This window comes from Acanthochromis polyacanthus, chromosome 3 (genome assembly GCF_021347895.1).
Source record: "Acanthochromis polyacanthus isolate Apoly-LR-REF ecotype Palm Island chromosome 3, KAUST_Apoly_ChrSc, whole genome shotgun sequence".
Classification (NCBI taxonomy): Eukaryota; Metazoa; Chordata; class Actinopteri; family Pomacentridae; genus Acanthochromis; species Acanthochromis polyacanthus.
In genome coordinates, this window is record NC_067115.1 from 36,389,823 (window position 1) to 36,402,995 (window position 13,173).

At 41.7% G+C, this 13,173-nt stretch overlaps 1 protein-coding gene across 8 annotated transcripts in view; it reads left to right on the forward strand.

Annotated features, from left to right (window-relative positions):
- trim2a (tripartite motif containing 2a) overlaps window positions 1-13,173 on the forward strand; it is a 48,670-nt gene that overhangs the window by 27,571 nt on the left and 7,926 nt on the right. For all 8 annotated transcript variants that reach the window (XM_022212510.2, XM_022212506.2, XM_022212508.2 and 5 more), the window contains exons 3-8: window positions 1,791-2,028; window positions 4,322-4,473; window positions 4,641-4,821; window positions 7,767-8,490; window positions 9,293-9,396; window positions 9,539-9,706. In XM_022212510.2, coding sequence (XP_022068202.1) covers window positions 1,791-2,028; window positions 4,322-4,473; window positions 4,641-4,821; window positions 7,767-8,490; window positions 9,293-9,396; window positions 9,539-9,706 — 1,567 coding nt within the window. The remainder of the gene's footprint in view (window positions 1-1,790; window positions 2,029-4,321; window positions 4,474-4,640; window positions 4,822-7,766; window positions 8,491-9,292; window positions 9,397-9,538; window positions 9,707-13,173) is intronic.

The window sequence follows — 13,173 nt, forward strand, 5'->3', positions numbered from 1 at the left end:
TTATGGTGAAAAACCTTAAGAAACACCAAGTACATGTGTAAACAACAAGCCAACAGAATAAAACATGAAAATAATATAACATTTCACTGTGTTAAATGCACTAATTTCATTTAAATAAAGATAATCATCTTGGCAAAAATATTATAAATCCTACAATCCAAACACACACACACGACTTTCACACAGTAATCAATTAACATTTAAATTTACATCTGCACATAAACTCCGTCAATCTGACTCCATCCATCCACTGCGCATAACAAGAACTACGGGACAAAATCACGAATCCATTAATTCATTCAAAGACAGACGCCACGCGCCGCACAAACATTTAAGCACTCACGCAAACAATCAGAAACATAACACACACCAACCTCAGCTTCACACCGCGAACCCGACTCGCTAAAAGAAAGTGATTAAACTCTTACCGGCTTTCAGCAGGTTTAGCAGGCTACGCGACTCTGTGAGTCACCTGTAAAACACCTGTAAAACGAAGCTGCGCTGGAAGGTGATCAGCCCACCTGTGCCCATGAGTGCCGTCAACCACCACCAACACTGACAGCCACACACACACATTCAAGTTTGACTTCACAATATATATATATATATATATATATATATATATATATATATATATAATCTTGAACTTAGATATAACTGAAGCTGAGAAGTAAATGTAGAATATTTCCCTCTAAAATGTAGTTGTATAAAGTAGCGTAAACATGCAAATACTCAAGTAGAAGTACTTCAAAACTGTACAGTAATTAAGTTAACATATTTAGTTGCTACAGATACCACTCACTTAGCACTACATTTGACTCTTTAGAAAGAGGAAAAAACAACATTCTGTTTCCAGTTTTTCTCTAATCTTTGATTTTGGTGAGAATGTGGATCATGTGCAAAATTGTATGACTAGTTTATCATATATGTCATATTTATACAGAAAGAAATGTGCAGAATCTTGACCTTAGAAGTTACTGAAGCTGTGAAGTAAATATAATGGAGTAGAAAGTGCAATATTTCCCTCTAGAATGTACACAATGTATTGAGCTAAATTATAAAACACACAACCATTGAACTGTCCCTCTCTTACAACAAAATGAATTGCCAGTAAAAGTCTCTATGTTTGTCCGTCACATACTTTGGTCCCCAAACTTCCCCATTTTCTTTTTCTTTTTCCTTCATTATGTAAACGTATCTCTCCAGCAGGAGTCTCATCTGTTTTAGCCAGTTTATGATGGTTCATCTGTGAGTTTCCTTCCACCTTTATAGCATTTGGAAAGCTGAGGTTCATTAATATTTCTACATTTTTATGATAGTTATTCCTTTTTCCAATAAACACATACATACAGAAAAGAGCAAGGAAGAATAGAATACTAATTAAACAATGAACTGCTTCTTTGTCTTCACAGAATCTGTATATTTTTCTGTGAAATCTTTTTTTTTTTTGCATAATTTATAAAAGAGCCCCAGACTTCCTCTTGGTTTCTTTGAGTAATTTTGTTCTGTGGGAAGGTTTGACATCATCAGTTTTATCCAATGTGTGATCGCCTGTGAGTTTCCTTCCGCCTTAATAGCATTTAGAAACCTGAGGTTCATCAATATTTCTTCTTGTTTGTTATAGTTGTGTTCTTTTGGATACACAGCAAGTAGAAATAGTACATTTTGAAATAATCTTCTCACATGTAGCTCTGACCCCTTCCCAAAATGTGTTCATCTCATCTCATTTATTGCATGTATCTGGTATATTCCTTGAGCCACAGTCTGACGGTCCACCTCTTGTCTTCCAGGTGCCTCCAGAATTACATCCCGGCCCACAGCCTCACCCTGTCGTGCCCCGTGTGCCGCCAGACCTCCATCCTGCCGGAGAAAGGTGTGGCGGCGTTGCAGAACAACTTCTTCATCACCAACCTGATGGACGTGCTGCAGCGGGCGCCAGACAACTGCAGCCAGGAGGCCGCCGCTCTCAACAACATCACCACGGTGGCGACGGGCCAGCTGCTGTCCTGCCCCAACCATGGAGGCAGCGTAAGCAAGCCCTCAACTGATGTCACATGCAAATACTCAGTGACATTATGACAAGACACTAACATGTAGTAGAATAGAGTTTTACTGCCATGCACACGGGTACATTACAGCACAGGTTTATAGGCAGGAAAAAATAAAATTAAATAAAGAAAAACGCAAGAGCAGCAGCACAAAAAACAAACATTATAAAAACTGCACTTTGTGTAAAAAAAGGGTTAAAAATAATCACCATGAGAAAGTAAATTGCTCATATTTTGTGGTGTACAGAAGTTATTTTGCACTTGTTGATTTGGAAACAGAAGTGAAATCAACATATTACACATGAACAGGGACATTTTGTATGAGAGGCGGTTAATTGTTAATTGACACATAAATACCTACAAAGTGAGAGCTGTAAGGCAGCTTGTAGGTCAGTTATGGATTTATATGGAGTTTAAACCTCTCACACCTCTCTTCTTTCTCATCTACTTTTACAGTTCTGGCTAATAGGCTTGTAAGATCTTCATGTATATTTAATGATTGTTTGCAATTTTTTCGTTGACTCTAATAGTTCTTTTTAAATATATCATTTACTTTGTCCAATTTTGCATAATGACACAATATATGAAAGACATATGAATACAACAGGAAGGGGGACTGTAGGATAATTAAAAATACCAAACAAAGACAAAAATGCAGCTCTCTTTTACAGTGTTAGCACAATAGTAACATCTTGGGAATGAAGATGAGCAACACTGACAAATGAGTCAAGCTCATTTCCATAATCATTTGCATTACAAGACAAATCTGGGTCCTTGTTTAGAAGCAGTGATGCAACACTGTGCGAGGAGAGGCCTCATATCCTCTCAAATCTGTTGTACTTATTGAGCTTGTACAGATGCAATTTTTTCCAGATGTTATCTCCATCTTTTGCACATCACTTGAAACGTTAAAGTCTCTGCAGAGAATCAAAAGATTACACTCCAGATGTTGTACAGAGTCGTTAAACCCCCAAAAAGATGTGCTAGCGTAGCCGCATAGTGTTAAATGCAGCTTTTATTCAGAATCAACTATGTAAACCTCACAGTGAACCTGGAGAGGGATCACCAACTCGTTAGGGTGCTACAGAAATCGTGTATTTTTACATATTTGTCACACTTTAATGTTTCAGATCGTCAAACTAATTTTTAATGTAAACAAAGATAATCCAAGAAAACACTGAATGCAGTTTTTTAGTTGATTTCATTTATTGAAGGAAAAATACCGTCCAGCCCATCTTGCCCTATGTGAAGAAGTATTTGCCCCCTTAGCTACCAATCTAGCAAATGAGCAGACTGATTTGTCAGTTGGGTTCAGTTTCACCATCCACACTCACATATGATTACTGCCAGTGGTGAACCTTCACAGGAGTGGAGCAATGACCTCCAGGAGCATCAACATCTAATCCAGGAGGTCACAAAAGAACCCAGACAAACATTTAAAGATCTGCAGACCTCAGTGGTCTCAGTTAAGGTCCATCTACATGATTCCACAATAAGGACAACACTGGGAGAAAATGGATCCATGAGAGAGTTGCAAGGATCAAACGACTACTGACCAAAAAGAACAGAAAGGTTCATCTGGTATTTGCAAAAAAAAATCTGATGTGTTCCAAAACTTTTGGGATAACATCCTGTGGACTGATTAGTCAAACGTGGAACTTTCTGGAAGACATGGGTCCATTACATCTGGTCTAAAGCTAATACTGCATTCCACAAGAAGAACATGATCCCAGCAGTGAAACATGGTGGTGGTAGTGTGATTGTTGGAGGACCTGGACGACTTGTCATCACTGATGGAGCCATCACAGTGCAGAATATCCACCATCAGTTCATGACCTAAAGCTCAACACTAATGATTTATGCCGCAGGACAATGTAAAACACTGATCACAAGCTGGAACAAACATTTAACTGCAGTTGTTGGTGTCAACGGACCAACCAGTTATTAGGTTCAGGGGGGCAATTACTTTTTCACAGGGGTGATGTAGGTTTTCAATAAATCATCATTTAAAAACTGCATTGTGTGTTTTGTGGGTTATCTGTGTCTAATTTTCAATAAATATAAACATTTGATTGATGATCTGGAACATTTAAGTGTGACAAATATGCAAAAATAGAAAACTTTTATAAATTAAAACTTTTTCTTAGACTGTAGTAGTTGAGATATTTCATTCTGGATTGAAGCAGTGAACCACCTGACCACAGTGCTAATGTGGCTAAATAGTTTTGGTGCCGCATTGTTAAGCACTAATCACTTCTCTTCCTGTCTTTTAGGTCATGGAGTTTTACTGTCCTCCATGTGAAACGGCCATGTGTCAGGAGTGTACGAGTGGTGAACATGGAGAACACCCGACTGTGCCTCTCAAAGACGTAGTGGAACAACACAAGGCCTCATTACAGGATCAGCTCGATGCTGTCAAGAAGAGGTACAACAGCAGCATTATGTAGACATCGCTGCAATTATGCTCCCAAGTAACGGCCACGATGACATAAGCAAGGCTACCACAGTCCTCCTTTATTTTCACACTCGCTCATATGACTCCCTTCATGCGCTTTATGACATTTTCTCCTCGGTTTTCCTCATTGCTTCCAGGTTGCCAGAGATTGACTCGGCCCTGCACACGCTGTCAGAGATCCTGCAGCAGCTGACCAATCAGAAGAGCTCCATCGAGGACGGCATCCACTCTACGTTTGACGAGCTGCAGAAGACCCTCAATGTCCGCAAGAGTGTTTTACTGATGGAGCTGGAGGTCAACTACGGCCTGAAGCAGAAGGTAAAGAGCCTAGTTTCAACGTTATGTGTTGATTGAGACTTTACCGGTGTTGTTTGAGTTTTTGAACCAGTGCTGCAGTCATTATTTGGTTCGATCCCCAAGACACTGAACCCTAAATTGCACCTTGCATGGAAGTTCTGTCACCATTGGTGTGTGAATGTGTTACTGACAAATACACTGTAAAGTGCTTTGAGAACCACTAAGGCAGAAAGGCGCTATATAAGTGCAGATCATCCAGCTCTTAGAGGAGCTACAGTGCTTAACAAGTTTATTAGACCACCAGCCAGTGTGAGTTGTTTGCCACTGCTGTCCTAGAGTAACAGTATTGCTGATCAAAATATGTTTTTATGTTTCTGTAATGCTTTATCTGCCAGTATGTGGAAGCTTTTTAATCTAAATGATGTCTAGAATTATTGTTATCAGTGAGTTTTCAAATCTATTGCAGAAAAAACAATATAGCACATTATTGCTTTTCTGATTGAGCTGCCAAATTACAGATATTTGCTCACACTCCTGAACAGAAAAATTCGTTTTAGTGATTGTACGCTGATTAATTTCTGACTTCTCTCACAATTCCAGTGTGCTGGCTGAAATTGGGTCTAAGACGTGAATTCAGTTTGAACTTCCTCGCTCCTGTTCAAAACGGTGAAGTGAAGGGAACTCACAGTTGTTTTCCTAATAAATACAACGGAGATTTCTAAAATATTTTTCTCGTTTTTGTGACGGGTGCTCTAACACATTTGTTAAGCACTGTATAATATCCAGAGATTTTGGAGTAAACAGAGCAAAGAATTCATAGTGTAACTGTAAAACGAATGCAACACTGACCTCCTTGTAATCTATTTCTGGGAAGCCTTTAACCTCGACTCATCAGGCTGTTTGTGCTGATGGGGCTCTGCTGGCCTGTTTGGCGATTAACCGGTAGAAAGATGGCGGTCAGTGGAAGTGCTGCACCTCCCCGACCAGACAACCAATCAGTCGGATGAGTTAAGAGCCCGCTGCCACTCCCTCTGGCAGCTTCATCACATGGGCTGCTAATGATTTACCGTTCAGTGGCTGGTGTGCAGTCACAACACTGCAGCCCAGAGGGGTGGGGGAAGTCAGATATGAGACTTTTACTGCCGTAGCTAGATGGAGCCAGTGTACTGCCAGTGTGGGGCTGATCTGGGTGTGTCATGTGCAGTGAGCGAATACAGTATCATGCTGCAGACAGTATATATCCTGCTACTCTGGAGCTCTGTTCTTACAGCGTGTACAGAGAGGATGCTAGTTTTTTGGTGAATCAGCTGACAGGGAGTGTTAGCCGGTAGCTGAAGGTGTTTGGATGAAACATCTGACTATAGGTTGAGAATAAAACGCTAAATGGCCTCTTCTTTTGGAGAAGAGGAGGACAGTGATGGCCAGATGCGGGTGAGTTTGCTGCTGTGCTTCAGTGAGTGTAGAAATTCTCTAGATTATAGCCTCTAAAGTGTCCTGTAGAACACTGGGAGGTTCCATTATTTAAACACTACTTGTGTATTGTTGGTTAAGATGGTGACACTTTATGTTAAGGTTAGAAGACACATGATTAAGAGATCCGTCACTAATGCATGGGTTACATTAGGATGTTCAGTCTTTGTAGCTACAAGTTAAGAAATGATCAAATTACTATGTGATTATGGTATATTAGTTATCACCTAATGGATCATATGTTGCTTTTATTAATTTATATGTTGCCTGGATTAACTGTAATTCAGTTACATGGAAAACGTAATTTTAGAACGATAAAAAGTTGAAACTGTTTCTTTCAAACTGGTTCTCAGACGTGTTGCAGCATGATTCTGTGATGTTTATGTCACATCTACAAGCTAGAGGACGAGCACACAAGCCTTTTTAATGCTGCTTCTGACTATTCCTTAAAAAAATGGAATAAATATTTTAAAAATCTATGTATATAAATAAAGACATAAATAAACTCCTTGGGGTTCTGAAGGTTAAAACAACCATTTCATTTGAATATATATAGATGCAAGATATGAAATGGACTGTATGGCAATGGAAAACTACAGAAAATAAGAGAAATTAGCAGAAATAACAATGGAAGACCAACAAATAACATCACTGGAACTGTACCAGTAATATCACTTATTTGTGTTGTTTCTATGTGTTAGCTTGGTGGGGTTTAAGGGTCAGAACTGAATTGCGTTAGTAACTGTACAACAAAGCTGGCCTGAAGTATGAAGAATGAGAGTCAGTCGAAGCTGACAATAAAGTTATATTTCATTGTGAGTCAACACAGGATGAGGCAGCTACAACTAACAGACATTTATTTGTTTTCATGGGCAGTCACTGCAGTAAAGCTGCCACACTGTACGTCTGAAAGCAGGTTTTTGTTGGTGGACACATTTGAAATTGCAACAATATATGTGTTTATAACGAGCTCCTCAATGAGTTCCTCAATACTTACATGCCATACTCTTTATTTTTACACTGGTATTGATCTGGTCAAGGAAATTTGCCACTTACAGAGTTACAAGTTTTCTACTTCGGTGCAATCTGTGCAACACTAATACTCCATCAGTATTTCTGTTTAGCAAAAAATTTATTATATATAACATATAATAATACATTGTGCAATAATGTTACTTTTAGAACTAGTACTTCTGTACATTTTGGTTTATTTCTATTTTTATGATACATTTCTAGAATGTTTGAACAATATTTACTGCTGTAATAATGCAAATTTCCACACTGTGATATCTTATCTTACTTAATGAAATGCTGTAGCTGGTTGGTGCAGAAAATGCACTGCTTCCTAAACTAGGCATTGGAACAGAATAAAGGAAAAAATTTTGTAAGACACTGGATAATTTTATTTTATCTGGTAACTATGATGTATTTAATCTGGTAACTGTAAGGGCTGAACTCAGTGACTCCCTGCTGCCCCCTGGTGTTTCCCTGTGTAGGTGCTGCAGGCTCAGCTGGACACTCTGCTGCAGGGCCAGGAGGGCATCAACAGCAGCTGTAACTTCACGGAGCAGGCGCTGAGTCACGGCACCGAAGCCGAGGTGCTGCTGGTGAAGAAGCAGATGGGCGAGCGTCTCATGGAGCTGGCCAGCCAGGAGCTTCCTCTGCAGCCCGGAGAGAACGACCAGCTGGACTTCCTGGTGGAGACAGAAGGACTCAAGAAGTCCATCCACAACCTGGGCACCATCGTGACCACCAACGCCGTGGCCTCAGAGACCGTGGCTACAGGCGAAGGGTTACGACATTGTGTGGTGGGTGTCCCCACGTCCATCACTATAACCACGAAGGACAAAGACGGAGAGCTGTGCAAGATGGGCAACGCCGTCATCACCGCTGAAATCTCCTCACCTGATGGCAGCAAAGGTGACGGAGAGATACTGGACAGCAAGAATGGCACATATGAGTACCTGTTCACAGCCCCTAAGGAGGGCACTTTTAATTTGTCACTGCGCTTGTACGACCAACACATCAAAGGAAGCCCCTTTAAGATAAAAGCCACCAAATCCATAGATGTGTCACCAACTTCAGATGGTGTTAAGAAGAGGCTGAAGTCTCCAGGCAGTGGACACATCAAGCAGAAGGCCATCAAGAGGCCGGCCAGCATGTACAGCACCGGGAGGAGGAAAGAGAACCCCATCGAGGACGACCTCATCTTCAGAATCGGTAAGAACGACGTTTCACTAGCAGGAGAAACATCACACCTCAGTACTTTTTCATACCAGTCATTTTATAAATTTTCAGTGATGTTCAATGAAAACAATTACTGTAGAAAGATGCAGATCTTTTTTTCTTATTGTAAGCTATTGTGTAAAGCATTATGTTTGTGTCAGTTTCAGACACAGCAGTCGCACTTCTATTCATGAATTTCAGACAACACCGAGTTGAAGTCAGTAGAGCAGCACTTGTAAATCTTCCTGATGTCAAATTCACTCAAATGACTTCTTTCAAACCTAACTTGGCACTCATATTCTCATTACAGGTGTTTCTATATCAATTTATCACAAAAAATCCAAACATTTGCCATTTGTTCAGTTTCTCAAATGTGATAATTTCTTGTCTTTCTCAGTTTTTTATCACTGTAAATCTGACGTGTTTAGGGTTTGACTTTTTGGTCAAACAAAACAGGTATCAATAGACATTTTTTCCCAAATGTTCTACTAGTCTGTAGGCTAAATATATGATAACCAAATGTTAAATACTGAAAACAATGAATCAGTAAGACTTGTAGACCTCCATATTTGCATAATATGAAAGTGCTCAAACAAACAAAAACATTCCAAAAATGGAGCATTATATTATGATTTTTATATCTTGATTTGAAAGTGTCACGTCACTACGTACAGTACCATTCTGCAGGTAACTCAACAAAATGGATATTTAATGTGACAGCTTGACCTTTACTCCAAAACCACTAAGTCACATCTTTAATTTCGGTATAAAAATGTCTGTATTTCATGTCCTGCAGGCACAAAAGGGAGAAACAAAGGGGAGTTCACTAATCTGCAGGGAGTGGCTGCATCCTCTCTGGGAAAGGTGCTCATCGCAGACAGCAACAACCAGTGTGTCCAGGTAAAAATGACTTTCTACGCTGATGATGCTGCGCTTTGTCAAGAGGTCACTGTTGGAATGCTGCGATGTACGAGTACTCAGTTCATTTATCGTTTTATTCTTAAAACATCTTTCTTTTGTTGTTGTGTTTTGTGTTATGCAGATTTTTTCAAACGACGGCCAGTTCAAAAGTCGTTTTGGCGTCCGGGGCAGGACTCCGGGTCAGCTGCAGCGGCCGACGGGCGTCGCCGTCCACCCAAATGGTGACATCATCATCGCCGACTATGACAACAAATGGGTCAGCATTTTTTCAAGTGAGGGCAAGTTTAAGGTGAGTTGGGCTTTTATCACTTCTTTTTTTTATCTATAGTCAAGTAATTTAACTGTGATTTCACTCAAAACAATGATTAAATGGAATAAAATAAAAATAGAATAGAACAGCCTTTAATACTCTGCCAGGGAAGGCAGCGGTGTTTTGTGATAATCGGCGTACATTTGTCCGTCTGTTTGTCTGCTAGCGACATTACTCAGAAGCTAACTAACAGATTTGGATGAAATTTTCAGGGAAGGTCAGAAATGACACAAGGACCAAGTGATTAGATTTTGGCAGTGATGTGGCTATAGTCTGGATCCACAGATTTGTTAAGGATTTCTGTATCATTGTGGGATAGTGTCACAGCGTCACTCTATGACAACAAGTGAACGCTGTCAGCTGTCTGTGTCAATTCCCGCCACCCGCTACAAATTTTGGTCATGCAGTTTAGCATCCGTACATAACGTCCACATGCACAACTGTCAAGTGGGGCCTAGTTATTTGAGATCCCAGGAGCAACCACCACCTAAATACAAGCTTTAAGCAGACCAATGAAAAGTTAAAATGAGAAACTATATAAGTTAACCACATGATTATGCTTATGTTTGATGCAAGAATGATTTTAATAGGCTGATATATATTCTGGAAATGATGATTGCTATAGAAGAGAATGATTTAAAATAAGTTATTTGATCATGCTAAGAAAAATGATTTAAAGAAGTGATTCAGTGTAACTAAGTGAGTTTTGAATGGAAGTAATCTGTGCTGTTCTGAGCTGTATGCAGACAGGATGGGAAAAGCAGAAGTCTCCTCAGAAATGAGGAACTTGGAGTTTCCACAGGATGACAGGATGGGCTCAGGCCTACATTGTCATGACAACTGAAGTGTGTGTAACAAGTGGATGTGTTAACAGAAAAGATGGAAAGAATGATGTATGCGTGATAGGAAGAAGGTTGTGTCTTAAACCTATGAATTAATTACCTGGGCGTACCTATTAGTTAGAATTGTGTGTAGAAATGTGTATGTGCTAAGCTGAAGTCGAACTAGGGTATAAAACCCAGAGACACAGACACTGAATTCGGAGTTCTCCCCCGGAGGGGAGAGATGCTGCTCGCCGGAGCTGCCGGAGAGCATCGCCAAAAGTTCTGAAGAGTCGACACCGGACCCTTTTGCCCAAGAGACGTGAAGACAACGCGGGACTTAGGCTCCAGAGTTCGCTGAGAACATCGTTGGAGGCAAAGTCTTTGTCTGACTTTGTTCAACAAGCGAAGACCACACTCTGCCAGACAGAGAGTCCTGAGAGGTCTGCAGTTGTCCAAAGAGATGAAGAGAGGCAAGCACCCATGGCATCCAGAGAGGCACAGGAGGCAGCAGCAGAGGGCTGCTCCACTCCAGGGGCTGGAGGACCCAGTGACCCACCACAGCCTGATGAGACGGGGGCTTTCCACCACCACCATCCGACTGAGAAGACAGCCGAGACGCCCGCACTTGTGTTCCAGCTGCTACTAAAGATAACTGCCAGACCAACGATTGGCTATCGGGACCTCTCCACTCCCCCTGCCTATGAAGAACACCCTCTGCCCACAAAGAAGACTTCGTACCGAGTCTGCTGGTCCACGGAGGAGTTCAACTAGATGCAGGACAAGACCGAGTGATACGGTAGTGGCCACGCTGTTCGCTCTCTCTCCTAAATTTACTAATTAGAGAAGATTCTTAGGTACGCTCAGCTTAGTTTAATTTAGTTAAGTTAGAAATAATCAGAAATAATTAAATTGTTTAATCATGAATAATGCTGTGCCCCTGCTAATAATTGCTTAATAAAACGCTATATTGCATTTAAAGAGAAGTCTAATGAAATGATTATGATTCACCTATTCTGCATAGTGGTAAAAAGTTAAGTTGATTGTGTGCATTAAAACTAATGGTTCTTAAAGGTTACTTTAATCCAACTAGTTATTTAAACATTACCCCTGAGGTTAGTTTTCCAAACCTCTAAAACGAACCTAGGAATATCAACAAGTGCCACAGTTTTAAGAGGAAAGCTGTCGTTAACAAACGTGTTCAATAAATCAATTCTACTACTTAGGAGGGCTGCTTAGTAAGAGAGTATTTATTGGAGTAAGAGGGGTAAGACGTTTGGAAGAAGACAGTTAGGACCTAGGCGAGTATTCCTCGACACCAGCTTAATTATTCTGCTGAAACCTGTTAGGTGGAATACTAATAGGCAGATAGAATCTAACCCTTTAAACGGAGAGCTGGTCCTGATTTAACCTGAGGCAAGGGTTAAAGAAGGCTATACTGAACGACATGGCGTCCCTGGGTGGGCTCGACTAAGACAGACGCTAAAAAGGGACTCCTGTCAGATGATACTGACCGACATGGCGTCCCTGGCTCGACTACGACTAAGAGAAAAGTGTCCAAAAGAATATTCTGAGGGTCCAGACCGACACCTAGAATCAACCGCCAGAGCCTTCCAGTGGAAACTGGGGAAGAGAGGGTGAATCTCTTCTGACCGAGGGTCCACAGCTGCGGAGATTGGGGAAGGAGAAGGACGAGACCTTCTGACCGAGGATCCACAGCACGGGTGATCAGCCGACGTACGACACGGGATCATCACGCCTGACGGGAGGTACAGTGAGAACCGCAGGCTAGAAGAAGCCGCAGTGACCTTGGGCCAGCGCACCCCAGGAAAGAGGCACCGCGGAGCAGCCAGACGGAGTCTGCACTCATCCCTGCTCAACGGTCCTACGAGAGGTTTTGAGGAAGCAGATAACTCGAGACGACAAAGACGATGGCTGAGAGCCAGCCAGAGAAAGATGTACTCGTCCCTGCCAAAGAAAAAAGAGCCAGTTCAAGAAGACGCGAAAGTCGGAGGCTCCGATGAATCAGAGGAAGAAGATTCATCCTCCAAAACCACAGTGCCCGGGGAAACAACGATCAGTGAAGTGGTAAGAGTCCGCTTCGCAGAGCTTCACCCAGGTTCCACTCCGGTGTACCAGATCCAGATTGTACTGGTAGGAGAGGGATGGAGCAACTGTCTGCAAGAGACACAGATGAGGAAATGAGAGTTACAGGACATGCTGCATCGCAGGGTGAGAGCTCAGACGCAGATGAGGAAGTAAGGCCAAAAATAGAGTTGGCCACATCAGCTGCAGGCACCCCGGCTGCAGAGGCAGAGAAGCGGCTGTAGAGGATGGCAGCTGTCACTAAGGAAATGAGTAATTGAAGTACCAGAGAGCCCAGACGAGATTGGGGGGCTCACTGATTGGGAAACGACGAGATAGATCGTTTCGTCCAGAAGAGAAGAATTGCTGTCGGGATCGAGGAATGGGACCAAACCCCTAAAAGAAAAATTGTCCCAGAGAAGTACGTGGAAGAAGTGGTGCGGGTCGTACATGAAGCGCTTGGCCATGTGAGCACACTACCTACCCGTAGGGAGCTGGAGAAGCTGCAACTCTGGATTCCAGAGTGCCGTATACGACAAG